A 16,320-nucleotide genomic window follows, 5' to 3' on the forward strand; every position below is an offset into this window, starting at 1 on the left:
ATTTTGAATAGCGATGTGACGGGGGCTCCGCCGCGTCGTCAGCGTCGACCAGCCCGCTGCACGGTGTCAACAAGCCGCATCCAGACACCCTTCGACATGGACGACCTCTTCAGTCCGCGGAGGTAACTCGGCAAACTCGGAAGTTCGCGTCGTGTTCGCGGTAATTCGCCGCCGCGTCGCCCGCGTATCTACGGCGGTTGTACGGGCGGACGTCGGCGCGCCTGCGCTGAGCGCGCGGTGTGTCAGAGGGCTCTCCGCGGAGCCGAGCTCAGCTCAGCGCCGCTAGCCGCCGAGCTAGCCCCGCGCTAGCCTGGACCCGAGCGGGGAGAGCGTTGCATTCCTCGCCGTTCGCGGACACGAATGTCACGATATGTACCGTAACACGCATGCACGGCCGACGGACAAAGCGTCTTGTTGAGGCGAGCTGGAGGCTGATAGGGAGCGGGTCCGCCGCGGGTCCGCCGCGGTCCGCCGTGTGGCCGCGGAGGGTCTGTCAACAGCCGGGGGGGGGGGGGGGGGAGACCCGAGCCCGGAGCCCGGAGCCGAGGGAGACCCGCTCCCTAGAGCCAACAGGACGGGCTCTCCGTGGCTACAGGCTGTTTGGCCGACATCTCCGAAGCACAGTGTGGAAGTGCATGGTTATATCTAATAATATAAAATGTAAAGGCTGCAGATTGAACCCCGTGTCAGAGGAGGGTTTAGGCCACAAACTCCGACCACTGACCGACCCAATGCTCCTGAACTCCCCACAAGTGGACCCTATACCCGGGGCACCGTCTACGTGTAGAGTGTAATATGAAATGTGTAATAGCGTGTAACAAGGCCTTATAACCCCCGCTACTAATGAGCCGTGGCTTACAGCCACCTGCCGGTGGAGGTCAGTGTGAACACCGCCTCACGTCGGGACAGCCTTCCTGTTGTGATGGTCACCTCGGGGGGGGGGGGGGGGGTGAGAACAATAAATGCGTAGTAAAGTTACCCCGTGGACACTTCTCCCCTGTTCTGTCGCTGATGTTTGGATGGTCTTGTTTATGTCCAGGAGCTTGAACAGCACCCAGGGGGAGATACGAGTGGGACCAAGCCACCAGGTGAATTCATAACTCTTAATAATTATCGCTCGACAAGTTCAACAATTAGTGAAATTAAACGTCTGACCTGTTCATCAGTAAACAAACAACAGATGGCCAAATAAAATGACGTGGTTGAATGGTTATTTAAGACGCATGTGTTATCTAGTCTAGTTGAAGGCATACTCTTTTTCAGCAAACATGTACCACACGCACCACATTTGAAAGCGTGACATGCCTGCGTGGAAAGGTCCACTAGGTCTGAGTGGATCTTCTCAAAGTCCTCCACAGGTCCTTTTGTATCGAGCCACCACTCCCGTCCTGTCCCGCTGTAGCCTGGCCACAGTGGGACGGGACGGCGTTACGAGCGAGGCGTTCTCTGGTTGTGTGCAGGCTAAGCTCCCGGAGCTGCAGGCGCGCTCGGCCCCCAGCCTGCAGTCGCAGAGCGAGGAGCTGGTGTGGACCCCCGGGGTCAACGACTGTGACCTCCTCATGTACCTGAGGGCCGCCAGGTAATGCCTGTTGGCTGTTGAATAACGTCCTGGTTCTTATGGTGGTTTTCTAAACTAAGAATGGGTCACTAATATTCTAATGTTATAATCATTTCTAGATAATATTTAAATATAAAGAAAATCATGCTGTTTTTAAACTTAAATAGATGTTCATAAAAATGCCAACATTTCAAGGTACAAAATGTGTTTGTATTTAAAATGGGTACTGCAGAAATCAAATCCCTAAATAAGTCTAATCATTGTTATGAGTCGACTCAAATATTGTCAAACAAAAAAAAAAAGAATCGTGTGCATTATAATAACCAAATCAAACCGGTTGTGTAGGCTGCTGTAGCACCCCAAAGCAAGTCCCTTCCTCCCTAAGGCTGGCTGTACACGCCAACGCTCCCGGGTGAAACCGACAAAATATTTTATCAGATGTGCCTTTCGTTTAGACGGCGACAGCGTTTTCGGGGCTTAAAAACGCAAAAAAATGAATCCACCCTCTAGAGTGGAAATCTTAAAAACGCTCCACCGTTGCGTTTCCGTCTAAAGGGTTAACAACTCAAAAGTGTGCTCTGAGCTGCTCACGCTGGCTCTCGTCCCGTACACGTTTACGTCACGTCCATGTGCAGCACAGGCAAACCACAACAAACATGTCGGATTTCACACACTTTTGCGTCACCGTATGCACGCAGATTTCCACCCAAAGAGGCTTGTCTAAACGCGGAATGAAAAGTGGGAACGCAACGCCACTTTTGCGGTTTGTGGTCAGATCATTGTTGTGTAAAGCCAGCATTAGTTCCTCTGCCATTTAGAAGAACCATATTCACCTGTGGTGGAACTTGGCTGTAAGTGATTGATGGGAAAGATGGATTCTAACTAATCAGAGAAAGGATTCCCTTTAAAGGCTCCTACAGCACAGGCAGCCAGAAACGGATGACTTTGTCTTTGTTAACAAAGTACTTAAAGGGTAGCTCTTAGATCCCATAGGTAGGCTATAGATCCAGTCTGAAGCACATTCCAATAGGCCTACCTACGGCCAATGAACCCTTGGTAAGAGAAAATCAAAGGTCTTATTATTGTTTCATATGTTGGACCTCTCCGCAACGGTAATGGAAAGAAAGAAAAAAAAAGTCTCTTAAACAATCTTTACATGTTTACTGTATATTCACCCAATAATGCAATAATGTGAATTTAAGCAGAGAGTGAATGGACTAAAGCGGTGTTAGCTAAAAAACAGAAATGCCAAAAGCAACGTGTTGAAGAAAGGTGTCCCTGGTCAGGTTCCAGCTCCACCGGACCCAGTCTGCCTTTCGCTCCTCGCTATTGATTTCTTTGTTACAGATAGATTTAGTGCAGACTTTGTGTGCTTTAAGGCCATTAGTGTTAGGGGTGAGAATCTCCTGGCACCTCACGATTCAGATTCAGAGGTCAACGATTCGATTATAAGACGATTATCGATGCATCTCAATTCAACAATTTTTTAAATGTACATTTTGAGTACATTTGAGTACACATTTTGAGTACACTCTGAGTTTGCTACTCAGAGTTTGTGAATCACTTCCTACTTGTGTGATGATCATTAAAGACAATCAACAGATGAATTACTTTATCTAATATTTTATATTAGATAAAGTCGGTTCTGCGCAGAGAACCCGCAGGCAGAAAGGAGTTTTGTAGCGCTCTGCAGCAGGCCAACAAATTTAGTAAAAATAAAAATATATATAATTATAATTTTTTTAAATTAATTTGTTTCAGATTATAAATTTTTCTGCATCGAGACGGAATCGTTCTAGAAAGAATCGCGATGCATCGAAGAATGGATTATCTTTCCCACCCCTACTTAGTGTACACAAAACCAACCAGCTCACAACAGGCAGGGATTACCCACAAACCCGCACGGTGACTCAGATTTCGTCGGTCGGTTCTTGTGGTCTGTATCGCAGCTCTGCTGAATGTAATGGTGGTGCATTTGTTCTGTACACTGAGACGCATCATTCACGTGTATTTAAAACGTTAATCCATCTAACACCTCCACATTCTTTTTCTTTCAGACTTCATAGATGTAACCTATATCTTATAGATGGATAGATATTTATTTATTATGCCATATTCAGTGTTTCCCAAAGACCAGGTAGCAATGTGTGGTGGGGGGGGGGGGGGGGGTGTATTATCAATAATACACCCCTCGGGTGTCTCGTTTTTCGCCCGTGCCTAAAACCGCCGCTGCTTATAATGCTTACATTATAACCACGGGTGGAATTGTGGACGGGGGGTTGGGTTGTGGGCGGACGGGATTGGGGGGGGGGGGCGCGATTACGGGCTGGCGGAGTTAAATTTTAAAATCGTGTTAAAATAAAAATAAATAAGAAAAGCGGAATCAATTTGTGGCGCTCGTTGTTCAATCTGTGGCGCTGCACCACACATTGGCCTATGTGTGGGAAACACTGATATTGAATACAGATGCTGACCATGCTTTGGTCCATGCTTGTGTCACCCGTTTGAAGTAATACGAGCGCTGTGTGTTTGGTCTAAAGGAGCATGGCAGCGTTTGCAGGGATGTGTGACGGCGGCTCGACGGAGGACGGGTGCCTGGCAGCGTCCCGTGATGACACCACGCTGAACGCGCTGAACATGGTACAGAACCACAACCTCCCACACAGGCCTCGGGCACTGGTCCTACTGGTTAGGGTGGCCCGGTGGATAGAGGAGCTTGTCTGAAGATGGATGTGCTTCTAAATGTTTGTTCAAAGAGCGCTTTTCTTCTTCCTCCTCTTAAATCCCAGCTGCACGCCAGCCACTACGACGCAGCCAAAGCACTGCAGCACCTGGTGAAGAAGCCGGTCCCAAAGCTGATTGAGAAGTGCTGGTCAGAGGATGATGTGGTGAGCCATCCTTACTCTCTAAACTTGTTTGGTTATTACTCATACTCAAGTGTATTATAAAGGTGTGTTATTTATTTTTGAATCAGGTGACTCAATAAGTGGTAAACAATGTTGTTTTTTCTTTCCCTCAATAGAAACGCTTCATCAAAGGTCTGAGGCTTTACGGCAAGAACTTCTTCCGTATTCGAAAAGAGCTTCTGCCCAGCAAAAAGACGGTAATTCAAATGAGCGTAACCTTCCATCTCCTTCACACACTTTCCTCCTAGCCCGGTTGACAGATGGAGTAACGTCCTGTTTCTGTGTCCAGGGTGAGCTGATCACCTTCTACTACCACTGGAAGAAAACGCCGGAGGCCTCAGGAACCAGAGCCTACCGCCAGCACCGTCGCCAGCCGTCCTCACGCAAGGCCAAGACCCGGTCGGCCACGGCGCCCGTCAGCACCCCGTCCCGGTCCCACTCACGTAAGGCAGCGCTCCGCGGGCGGCTCCACCTGGCTCTTGGAGGAGAGAGTCGGGCTGTGGGTGTGCTAGCTGAATGTTGGGGGTAGAGCCGTGGTCGTGTTGTCTGGCGGTGAAGGGTCACGCTGCCTGTGTTTGGACTTTGCAGTGGACATGAGCTCGGCCAGTGAGGACGACCTGGAGAGTGAAGACAGTGAACAGGACTTGAAGCGGTCCACCTGCAGCCACTGTGGCTCAACAGGTAAGAGGAAACGTCACCGCGTTCAGATCGCCATCCGCAGATTTTTGTTAAAGGTCCCGTGTGTTGAGATAAGAAGCAGAACCAACTGAATGCCCCCTTACCCCTCCCTCTCCAGAGACTACGGTGGCCTGTATTGTGAAAGGTGCTATTACACTAGCCTGCCAACACATCAGTTTAAACAATCACAACAACTAAAGCCTCCAAACAAGGAGGCCTTAATGAATGCATCCTGCAAATTACCCCAATGCCCCTCATCCGCAAACTGGGATTAAAACGCCCCATTATATTTCAATCTTCTACATCAGTAGGATGTCTTGGTGCAAAGACGGAGCGTGCTCGTCTTCACTGTTTATATGAGGCGCGGTCGAGAGACGTTTACACAGAGTGGATGTGTGGCGCTCTCTCTGAACCGGCAGCTGATTGGGACGAGAGAGGGTAAGCTTCTCTGACACATAGTACAACACCAGTGTGTGTCTGTGTGTGTGTGTGTGTGTGGGGGGGGGGGTGGTTGGCGCTGCGTCTGAGCCCACGGTTGGTTGGTTGGTTGTGATGCCCGTGTGGGTTAAGTGACTCAGACACTTGTGTGTGCGGAGCGGGCCTGGCCAGCGGTGGACCACTGGGTCAGAGAGAGGGATGAACTCCAAGGATACTAAGATATAGTTCAGCTCCCCGGTGTGTGGCGAGTTTCATATACGGCACCATTCATTATGTTTGCACAACAACGGTACTAAGAATAGAACCACAAAGGGGTAGTCGCCATTGGGATAACACGCCCCTTCTTTGTACAACTCTTCTCTCCAGAGCCGATTGTCCCTTCTGGGCTCCTGTAGAAACCTGGACCATGGGGAAAAATATATGATAAAAAAGATTGATTGATTGATTGATTCAGCCAGCTCGCATTCTACCCTCTGGTCACCTAAACATCACGTAGGTGGTGTTTGGAGAAGGCCGGTGGGTGTCAGATCCACTCTGGGTCAGAAAGCGCATCACACACTAAAGTTCAAGGATAATCACAGACATAAAAACAATAATAACTAATGCCTTACGATTTAAGAAGTATGACGTCCTTTTTGTTGTCGTTCCTACCAGACTTATCTGGTATCAATTAGTTTCGAGCCGAGGAAATGTTGAGTAAATGACGACTGGCAGTCTTCCTTAAATTGGGAGGTCAACCCGGGCCTCCTTTGTCCTCTCGTTGTACCCTTTCGTCTAGATGCCAGTCAACCTGACACGGTTCATTTAGTTAATACCCTTCAAAGATTAACACCGCTGCCTCAAATCCAACGCACTGCAAGCCTGGGATGGGTTCTACAACCTTACGCTAGATAAACGCTGCCATAGTAACATCCAAACACTGACATCCAAACAGGATTCAACAGTGAAGTATCCCCCCTCTGTTCAAAGTGGGGGCTGGCCGGCTCCCTCCCTCTCTAACGAGGAAATACACTTTCCATCTGACTAGGGTCAAGTCTCCTCACCTTCATGCCTCCTTTCCTTAACCTTTGTGGAAAACGTCATCGGGTCAAGGAGAGATGAAAAGGTGCCTCCTTTCGAACATGGGAAAAGACAGCACTGTTTAAAATGAAATCAACTCCACTTTCCTTACAGACGTCATTGCGTGACGGCGATTTTGCTGATTATTAGTCTCTAGCGCAAAACAAAACAAAAATTTTCCGAAGATGGACTACAACAAGCGCTCTTTCGATCCATGTGTTCTTGTATTATCTTGTCGGTTTTCGCAGTGAGAATCACTTAGGTCGGACATACGGGCCAACGGGAATATTTTAGACCACTTGAATCCCAATTCACATGTGAAAAAAAAAAAAGCTAAACTTATGTTGACGTTGAAATGAACTGCCCCCAGTAGTCTTTCTTAAATGTGAAGTCGGCTCTTATGCTCTCTCTCAGAGTCGGTAAACTTCGTCAGTGGCCTGTTGCTTTAAATATTGCCGCTGTAAAGGATTATGGGATACCAATATCTATTTTCCTCTCGTAAAGGTTGGTCTGGAGTAACCTCTGCTAAAGGAGGGTTAAAGGTTGAGGCTCCTTTTAAGAATCCTTTTAAGTATTTTAAGAACTCGAACAACCTTTCCTCCAAGTATTTCCGTGTCGTCTCGTTATGAAAGGAAAGTTTCTAAGGAAAAAGGGAATGCGTAGAGGCCCCTAGTGAACGCTGCTGCCTCAGGGACAGTGTAGGCCCCTAGTGAACGCTGGTGGTGCTTCAGGGACAGTGTAGGCCCCTAGTGAACGCTGGTGGTGCCTCAGGGACGGTGTAGGCCCCTAGTGAACGCTGGTGCTGCCTCAGGGACGGTGTAGGCCCCTAGTGAACGCTGGTGGTGCCTCAGGGACGGTGTAGGCCCCTAGTGAACGCTGGTGCTGCCTCAGGGACAGTGTAGGCCCCTAGTGAACGCTGGTGGACGGTGTAGGCCCCTAGTGAACGCTGGTGGACGGTGTAGGCCCCTAGTGAACGCTGGTGCTTCAGGGACGGTGTAGGCCCCTAGTGAACGCTGGTGCCTCAGGGACGGTGTAGGCCCCTAGTGAACGCTGGTGGACGGTGTAGGCCCCTAGTGAACGCTGGTGGTGCCTCAGGGACAGTGTAGGCCCCTAGTGAACGCTGGTGGACAGTGTAGGCCCCTAGTGAACGCTGGTGGACGGTGTAGGCCCCTAGTGAACGCTGGTGGACAGTGTAGGCCCCTAGTGAACGCTGGTGGACAGTGTAGGCCCCTAGTGAACGCTGGTGCCTCAGGGACGGTGTAGGCCCCTAGTGAACGCTGGTGCTGCCTCAGGGACGGTGTAGGCCCCTAGTGAACGCTGGTGGTGCCTCAGGGACGGTGTAGGCCCCTAGTGAACGCTGGTGGTGCCTCAGGGACGGTGTAGGCCCCTAGTGAACGCTGGTGGACGGTGTAGGCCCCTAGTGAACGCTGGTGGTGCCTCAGGGACGGTGTAGGCCCCTAGTGAACGCTGCTGGTGCCTCAGGGACGGTGTAGGCCCCTAGTGAACGCTGGTGGTGCCTCAGGGACGGTGTAGGCCCCTAGTGAACGAGTGTTAGGGGTGTAAATATTAATCGATTTGTATCGATTAAGCGATTATACAGCCGACGATTCGATGCATCGATTCGTTCGCGAGAGTATTAATTATAAAAAAAATAAGATTATTATTATTAATTTATTTTAGTGAATAGGCTATTTGCCGTACTAGACCTGCACAGTGAGCACTAAAGTGTGTATAGAATACTGTTTCTGTATTCTCAATAAAAGGCAAATGATCATTTTTTTGTCGATTTATTTGATAGATATTATATTAATAGATATAATGTAAAAGATATTGAGTATCGGATCGTATCGTATCGTGGGGAATTCTGAAGTATCGAAAATAATCGAATCGTTGGCTTAAGACAGGGGTGTCAAACTCAAATATACAGTGGGCCAAAATTTAAATCTTGGACAAAGTCGTGGGCCAAGTACATTACATTAATTGGGGACATTGCATTATAACAGGGTGGGGGGGGGTGCTGAATTATGGGGTGGCGGAGTTGTTGACCGGGGGGGGGGGGTTGGTACTGAATTACGGGGTGGCGGAGTTGACGCGCCAAGACGCGTGTTAACTCTGAAATGCGATACACCAGCGGGCCAGTTCTGATAGACATTAGATATTATCTGGGGGGCCAAATTAGATGACACTGCGGGCCGGATTAGGCCCGCGGGCCTCGACTTTGACAGCTATGGCTTAAGAAATCGATATTGTCACGAAGGCTCCGATTTCCACCTCTAGTGTGAGTGTGGATGATGGCTGGGGCCGGCTGGTGGCCGTCACTGCCGCTGCTGGCCAATGCGTCCTCGGACAGCCGTTGTGCGGCCCTGCTGTGTGTGGAGAGGCCCCATCCACAATCCTTAAACGCCCAGCGCAGCGTGTGACCAGTGGTGGAGTACGGTGGCCTTTGGCCCCCAGGCTCCTATTGGTGTGACTCTACTGACTTAATCAAGGAATGCGTAATTTAGCGCCATGCGCCATGCGTTCTGGGAATATTACATGGCACATACTCAGGGCGCACTGGCATACACACCCATTGAGACAGCCTCTACTAAGACGGCACTGATACAGAAACAAGAGTGAATTCGCTATAGTTGCCATGACCACGTATTTCTGTGGATGAACTGGCCGACAGAGTGAGCTCAAAAGGCGTTCACGGTGCGTCTGCGAGCCGGTAACAGCGTTTAGCTTTCTATCCCAAGAGGTAGGCCTGTTTCCTCGCTTTCAATGGACAGATTGAGAAAGGGGATTCAGTCTGTTTTGGCCAATCGTGGATCTCGGTCCATCTTGAACCACGGCAACCACGTTTGCCATCGCTGCTCACTTGTGCAGCAGGCAGTCAGTCTGACTCAGGCCAGGCTGCTTGAACCCGCCCTCAGCCACAGCTACATTATAGAGATAAGAGGTGTTGTGCAGACATTTAGTTGACATTCTTTCCCGTATCATTTGTGAAAAAAAAAAGTTTGAAAAAAGTACTGTATCTTGAGTAATTGCTGTGGGGAGGAACTCTGTGTCTGGGTTGAGGCAGAGCTTCCATGTCACACACCAGACGAGCCCCGGGCACCGTCTGCTACACAGACAACGCACAAACACCAGATCTGAGGGCTCCTTCTGTGCTCACTGTGTGCCAGTGGAGCGGTGTTTTGGCAGCGCTGGAGGTTGAGGCGCGGCTGTGTGGCGGCGACGGTGTGAGCGCTGTCACTGGTTAACCAACCCACTTCCGTTCCGCTTAAGACAGCTTTGAGCAGAGTGAATACAACAGTGGTTTGTACTTTGTGCTTAGTTTAAATGAAATCATGATTATAGGCCAGCAGCGCTGTTTAAGAACATGAAAGAAAAGACACGCACGCACGCACGCACGCACGCACGCACGCACACACACAGACACACACACACACACACACACACACACACACACACTATTCTTCGTGCCTGAGGCCCTTCTGCTGCTGAGCTGCATGCGTACCCCATCTCTGCTGCTCCACCGTCTCTTCTTTGGCCGTTTATTGTTAATAATATTTAATTATTAGAGTTTACGGTACATTTCCATTTCCACAATATTATAGAGTGGCTATGCTTTTTTTTTCAAAACATTGTACATTGTTGCTGCTGATGAAAGTTGACCCGTTATGACAGAGAGAGATCTGAGAGAAAGGGACTTGAGTTCTTTTTGCAATCGGCAAATCATTAAGAAAGCAGCAGGTATTTTGGCTTCTTCTGGCCATGTTCTTAAAAGTGAATTCTCTGTGTTGCCATCAGGGCGTCGCTACACTTTACCTGCTTGCAGAACAAACCGCCATTCCAAGTCGTTCATCCCCTCTGCAATTCGACTACTAAATGCTCCGTAGTTGTGTATGTGTATTTGTTGTTTGTATATTACTGTGTCTGTATACAAGCTGCTCAAACTAATTGCCCCTAGTGGGATTAATAAAGTTGTACTGTATTGTATTGTATCTAATTCTTGTTGTTCTTAATTAGTCTGTTTCTCACATCACCGATAGGAGTCAGAGGCGGGGTTAAGCATCATGGGTCAGAGTGACGGCTCACCCCTTCAGGTGTTATAGGTGTGATGGTGCTAACGCCCCCCCCCCCCTCCCCCCCCCCCTGCAGCCTCTAAGGACTGGCACCCCGCGGGGGGGCGGCTCAGCACCGTGCTGTGCGCCACGTGCCACGTCTACTTCAACAAGCACGGCCGGCTCCCCGGCGCCCAGAAGGCGGCCGACCCCCCCTTCATGTTCAAACCCGTGAAGGAGGAGGACGAGGACTCCAGCGGGAAGCACGGCATGAGGACGCGGCGGAGCAGAGCGGCCGTGAGTCTCTCACACACCACCACACACCCCCCCGTACCGACACTCCTGGTCCAACCAGCACACCACCACACACCCCCCCGTACCGACACTCCTGGTCCAACCAGCACACCACCACACACCCCCCCGTACCGACACTCCTGGTCCAACCAGCACACCACCACACACCCCCCCGTACCGGCACTCCTGGTCCAACCAGCACACCACCACACACCCCCCCGTACCGGCACTCCTGGTCCAACCAGCACACCACCACACACCCCCCCGTACCGGCACTCCTGGTCCAACCAGCACACCACCACACACCCCCCCGTACCGGCACTCCTGGTCCAACCAGCACACCACCACACACCCCCCCGTACCGGCACTCCTGGTCCAACCAGCACACCACCACACACCCCCCCGTACCGGCACTCCTGGTCCAACCAGCACACCACCACACACACCCCCGTACCGGCACTCCTGGTCCAACCAGCACACCACCACACACCCCCCCGTACCGACACTCCTGGTCCAACCAGCACACCACCACACACCCCCCCGTACCGACACTCCTGGTCCAACCAGCACACCACCACACACCCCCCCCGTACCGGCACTCCTGGTCCAACCAGCCCACCACCACACACCCCCCCGTACCGACACTCCTGGTCCAACCAGCACACCACCACACACCCCCCCGTACCGACACTCCTGGTCCAACCAGCACACCACCACACATAGGGAGGGGGGTCGTTAATAGTTATTGATACCTTTATTGATACTCCTTATCGATCCCAGTCTTTATCGATACTCCTTATCGATCCCAGTCTTTATCGATACCTTTATCGATACTCCTTATCGATCCCAGTCTTTATCGATACCACTATCGATACTTTCCTATTATTTGGTGGGAAGACGACGCGACAATATGTTTTTAACAGAGCCGGTATTGCTTTTATTGCTTAACAAGTGAGCATAACAAAAACGTTTCTAGCCTTCATGTTTTTAGTGATTAGGAAAATATTTAGGAAATAAATAATTGTATTTTAAATTAAATGTCATTTTTAATAAATATTGGCATCAGTAGTTTAATTATATATTCTAAAATGATTAGAGCACTGTACAACTGTATTACTCATGTTTCTCGCCAAAAACTCAATTTCCCTTTTCTTTACGTTACACTTGAACGCATCATGATAACCTAATAGTCGTTTTACTGAGCCAACCTGAACACAGCATCACGCAGCACGGCTGAAACTTTATTTACTTTTCAAGCTAACTAGCTTGTATGCTGCCGATTACAACACGGATTTGGATTGGATTACTAATTTTTTTTTATTAGATTGATTAGATTTAAGTGCCGTGACGTGACTCGAGGGACACACAATTACGTTACAGGACCTACAGGAGAAAAAAAAAACGACGAGACTCAATAGTGGTATCGATAAGCCCAAACGTTATTGATTTTCGGGTTTTGAAAAAAGTGGAACCGGGTCCTTGATAGAACCAGGTTTCGATCCCCATCCCTAACCACCACCCCCCCCACCCCCCGTACCGGCACTCCTGGTCCAACCAGCACACCACACCCCCCCCCCCCCCCCACACCACACACCCAATAGGTTTGGTGTTACCCCTTGAAAAGGAATCAGGTACTTTAGGATGAACCCTTATATTTATTTATAAATACATGTAATTACATTTATATAGTTATATTTACATTTAAATACTTATATTTACATTTATATACTTGTATTTACATTTATATACTTGTATTTACATTTATATACTGTATTTACATTTATATACTTGTATTTACATTTATATACTTGTATTTACATTTAAATACTTGTATTTACATTTATATACTTGTATTTACATTTATATACTTGTATTTACATTTATATACTTGTATTTACATTTAAATACTTGTATTTCCGGTGTTCTTCCACGAGGGCCGCCATGCTGCACTGCCATGTTTCTACTGGGGGGGGGGGGGGGGGGGGTCTCTCGGCACCTCACCAGTCCGTTCAGATTCAGAGGTCAACAATTCGATTCTAAAACGATTATATCTCGATGCAACTATTTTTTTCCTGCGCTACAGAAAGCTCTCCTTTCTGCCTGCCTCCGCGTAGAGAACCTGCGGGCGCAGACACGCAGGGAGATGTTTTGGGCAGGGGTTGCGGTGGGGTTACGGTCCACGTAGAGTTTATATGATTCTAAGGATTATATGTTACACAGGCTCTGTATTCTGCAGACCGCTCTAGAACTTGTTTTTGTATGTATGTAAGTTTGTATGTAAACAAACTCGCGCGTGTGTTTGGTAGTAGGGGTGCGGCAGATGCCGCAGCACCCCCTGGTGGCGAAGCTTCAAAACTGCGATCACAATCAAATGATAGCTTATAAATATCTCTGGCTGTTGTTTCTGTTCCAGGACATTTTGATTGTCATGTTTGGGGTGTGGAATGAAGAGAGGGATAATTGTAGTAATTTTAAAATTATTTCAATTATCTTCAATCAATTATCTTCAATCGCGTCAAGACAAATTAGATTTGTCCTGACGCGATTGCGATTCAGCCTACGCATAGCACGCACGCACACTCACAGCCAGACACACCAACGACAAACAAGTTCTTGTTCTTATAATTGACTAAGAGCAGTTTTTTCTTTAATGACATAGAAAAGAAAGATTAGAAAGAAAAGAAAACGGAATCTGTTTATTTTGTACATACTTCCATGTTGTGTTGTAATGCAAGCTGCATTGATTATAGCATTGTTCATAGAAAGTCATATTTCTGACAGAAGCTTTTTCTCTAATACAACATTAGACAAGGTAATTCATCTGTTGATTGTCTTAATGATCATCACAAAAGTAGGAAGTGATCAGCAAACTGAGTAGCAAACTCAGATGTATATATATATATATATATACTGTATATATATATTTTTGAAAATCACGTGTGGAAATGTACATAAAAAAATGGTTGCATCGATAATCGTTTTAGAATCGAATCGTTGACCTCTGAATCAAATCGCTTCGTGAGGTGCCGAGAGATTCCCACCCCTAGAATTAACCTGCGCGCTAAAAAACGATGTTGCCTTTTCCACAGAACCTGAATGGCGGCGTACGTGTACAGTCCAGTTGAGCTCCATGATTTGTAATCATTAATTATATCATTATTGACACACAGCGCAGCGACAGGTGAAGATAATGCGTTCTTCTAGTTTTCACCGACGTACGCGTGTGGATGTGCTGAACGTTGGTATCGTCTGTGTGCGCCACGCCCGCACCGGGGGGGATTCTCTGCTCTTTAATCTTGTTCTCACGTTGTACAGCTGGCAGGAAACAGAGATATTAATGACCCACCCATCGGGAACGTTTGAGAACTTGAGACGTATCCGGGTCAATTGCATTTTAGTTAGGCTACGGTTTAGGGCAGGCTACTTTGTTACCCACCTATTGTGTATATATTATTATATTATTGTGTATTCACTGACCAAACGATGGCGCTATAGAGAGGAGTGCTGCTGGCCGTCTCCTGAGCAGATGGTCACCTCTTTAGTTCCCGTGTCACATCACTGTATTTCCAGTGTTGAATATACAACATCTTGGATATTCAATTTAAATCAACGAATGAAAACTTGTCCTTCAAACAACATTAAGTACGGTGTGTGACCCCTCTAATAGACCACCCAGCAGCAGTACGCTGCTATAAACATCACTGACAGATGACCACAAAACCATCTCTCTCTTCTCTATTCCAATGTTTTGGTCATTGTTTATGGTTAGCTTGACGGGGACTCTGGTGCCCGTCAAGTGGACTGGTGGACTAATGAGCGCTTAATGTTTGGACCCAGCTGTCTTCTCTGAGGAGCGGTCACAGGCGACTGACGGGCTCGCCCACCAGCGAGGAGCAGCAGTCCAGCAGCCAGCCGTCCCCCAGTGGGGCCAGCTCCGCCTCCAACGCCTCCAGGACCTCCTCCACAGACAGCAAGAGCGACTCCACCAAGAGGCCCACCAAGGTAGGAGGACCCCGGTCGGACGCCCCGCCTCTCTGGGGCCGCTGGGGAAGGCTTGTGTTGAAGGCTGGATATTTAGTTGTTTGTCATCGGGGGTTTTGCAGAGTTCTTGACATTTTAAAGGGGAGAGGACATTCATAGTGAGGAGGTGTTGGGGAGAGAGTGCAGCACATATTGTGGTTCATCGGTTTATGGAACGTCCTTCTCCTCTGAAGCCAGTCCAAGCGTGATGTCTCCAGGGCTGGGCGATTTGGCCTAAAAATTAAATCTCTAAAATCGCTTTTCTATAAAAGTTTGGATTTTATTTGAAGAATAACAATGATTAACAAAAGCTAAACAAATAACAGACATCTTCCACTCTGCTGCGGGCCTCAGTTTAAGATGTCTTTAATGTGTGCTGCTGCTTTTGGTCGCCACAGACTTCAGGCAAACTCTACACACTCACGTCTTTGTGATGTTTAACTCTCTCTGAAGAGGAGGGCGTTGACCTACAGGACCTCAGGGCTACCGTAAACACCCCATTTAAAATCACTGCACTTGATTAAAAAATATACATAATAATAACTAAATAATCGATTTTCATTTTTAAAACCATAAATTTGAATTACGATTAAAAATCGATCAATCGCCCAGCTGTAAATGTCTCTGATATGTAGCGCATCGTCACGGTGAGAGGCTTCAGGCTGCTGCTCAGATCTAATCTAGAGCCGTCGATCTTCCTCTGTGATCCCATTCGAATTTCATTCCTTATTATTTTTAATATTCAAATGATTTTGTAATTTTTAACGCTCATATTGTACCTATACAATGCCAATTCCACTATTAAACGTCGGCAAGTAGCCAAATGTAAGTACTTGTTCTGTGTGAGTACTTGGTCTGAGAAAAAGTGGAATCCTTTGCATCCCAAACTCTGTATTCCATTGGTATGTGGAGACGTTCTTTTAATTAACTATTTGAATATACCTTTAGAAACGTATCGATAATCCAACGCCGGAAGGCAAAAATATGAATGAAAAACGATCAAAGACATTGTTGATCTTTTTACGCTTCACAACTTCACATCCATTCTCAAGAGCAAACGTGTTCTCATCTCCTAACGGTGAACGGTGCGTGTTGCTGGTAGCGGCCCTGTTCCCTATGCTATGTCATGTATGTAGGCATTTGCATCTCCTTGTAACTGCGATGGTTTCTCATGTCACCGGTCAGAAGGTCAAAGAGGAGGTTCTGTTACCAAAGACCAGCAAGCGCACCAGGGAGGTGGTGGCCCCCGAGGCTGGCGAGCTCAGCAAGATGACGGCCAAGAAGCCCCAGACCCAGGTACGAACGCACAGACCCAGGG

The 16,320-nt window shown here is 48.1% G+C and overlaps 1 protein-coding gene across 1 annotated transcript in view; it reads left to right on the forward strand.

The window, feature by feature from the left end:
- The window catches only part of rereb (arginine-glutamic acid dipeptide (RE) repeats b), a 29,364-nt gene continuing 13,044 nt past the window's right edge, over nucleotides 1-16,320 (forward strand). Inside the window, exons 1-11 of the mRNA XM_084463505.1 lie at nucleotides 1-122; nucleotides 1,040-1,088; nucleotides 1,461-1,579; nucleotides 4,099-4,198; nucleotides 4,348-4,446; nucleotides 4,581-4,661; nucleotides 4,754-4,907; nucleotides 5,053-5,145; nucleotides 10,786-10,985; nucleotides 14,820-14,984; nucleotides 16,188-16,298. Of these exons, the coding sequence (XP_084319631.1) occupies nucleotides 97-122; nucleotides 1,040-1,088; nucleotides 1,461-1,579; nucleotides 4,099-4,198; nucleotides 4,348-4,446; nucleotides 4,581-4,661; nucleotides 4,754-4,907; nucleotides 5,053-5,145; nucleotides 10,786-10,985; nucleotides 14,820-14,984; nucleotides 16,188-16,298 (1,197 nt within the window). The 5' untranslated portion in view covers nucleotides 1-96. The remainder of the gene's footprint in view (nucleotides 123-1,039; nucleotides 1,089-1,460; nucleotides 1,580-4,098; nucleotides 4,199-4,347; nucleotides 4,447-4,580; nucleotides 4,662-4,753; nucleotides 4,908-5,052; nucleotides 5,146-10,785; nucleotides 10,986-14,819; nucleotides 14,985-16,187; nucleotides 16,299-16,320) is intronic.

Source organism: Micromesistius poutassou, assembly GCF_964030765.1.
Source record: "Micromesistius poutassou genome assembly, chromosome: 2".
Classification (NCBI taxonomy): Eukaryota; Metazoa; Chordata; class Actinopteri; order Gadiformes; family Gadidae; genus Micromesistius; species Micromesistius poutassou.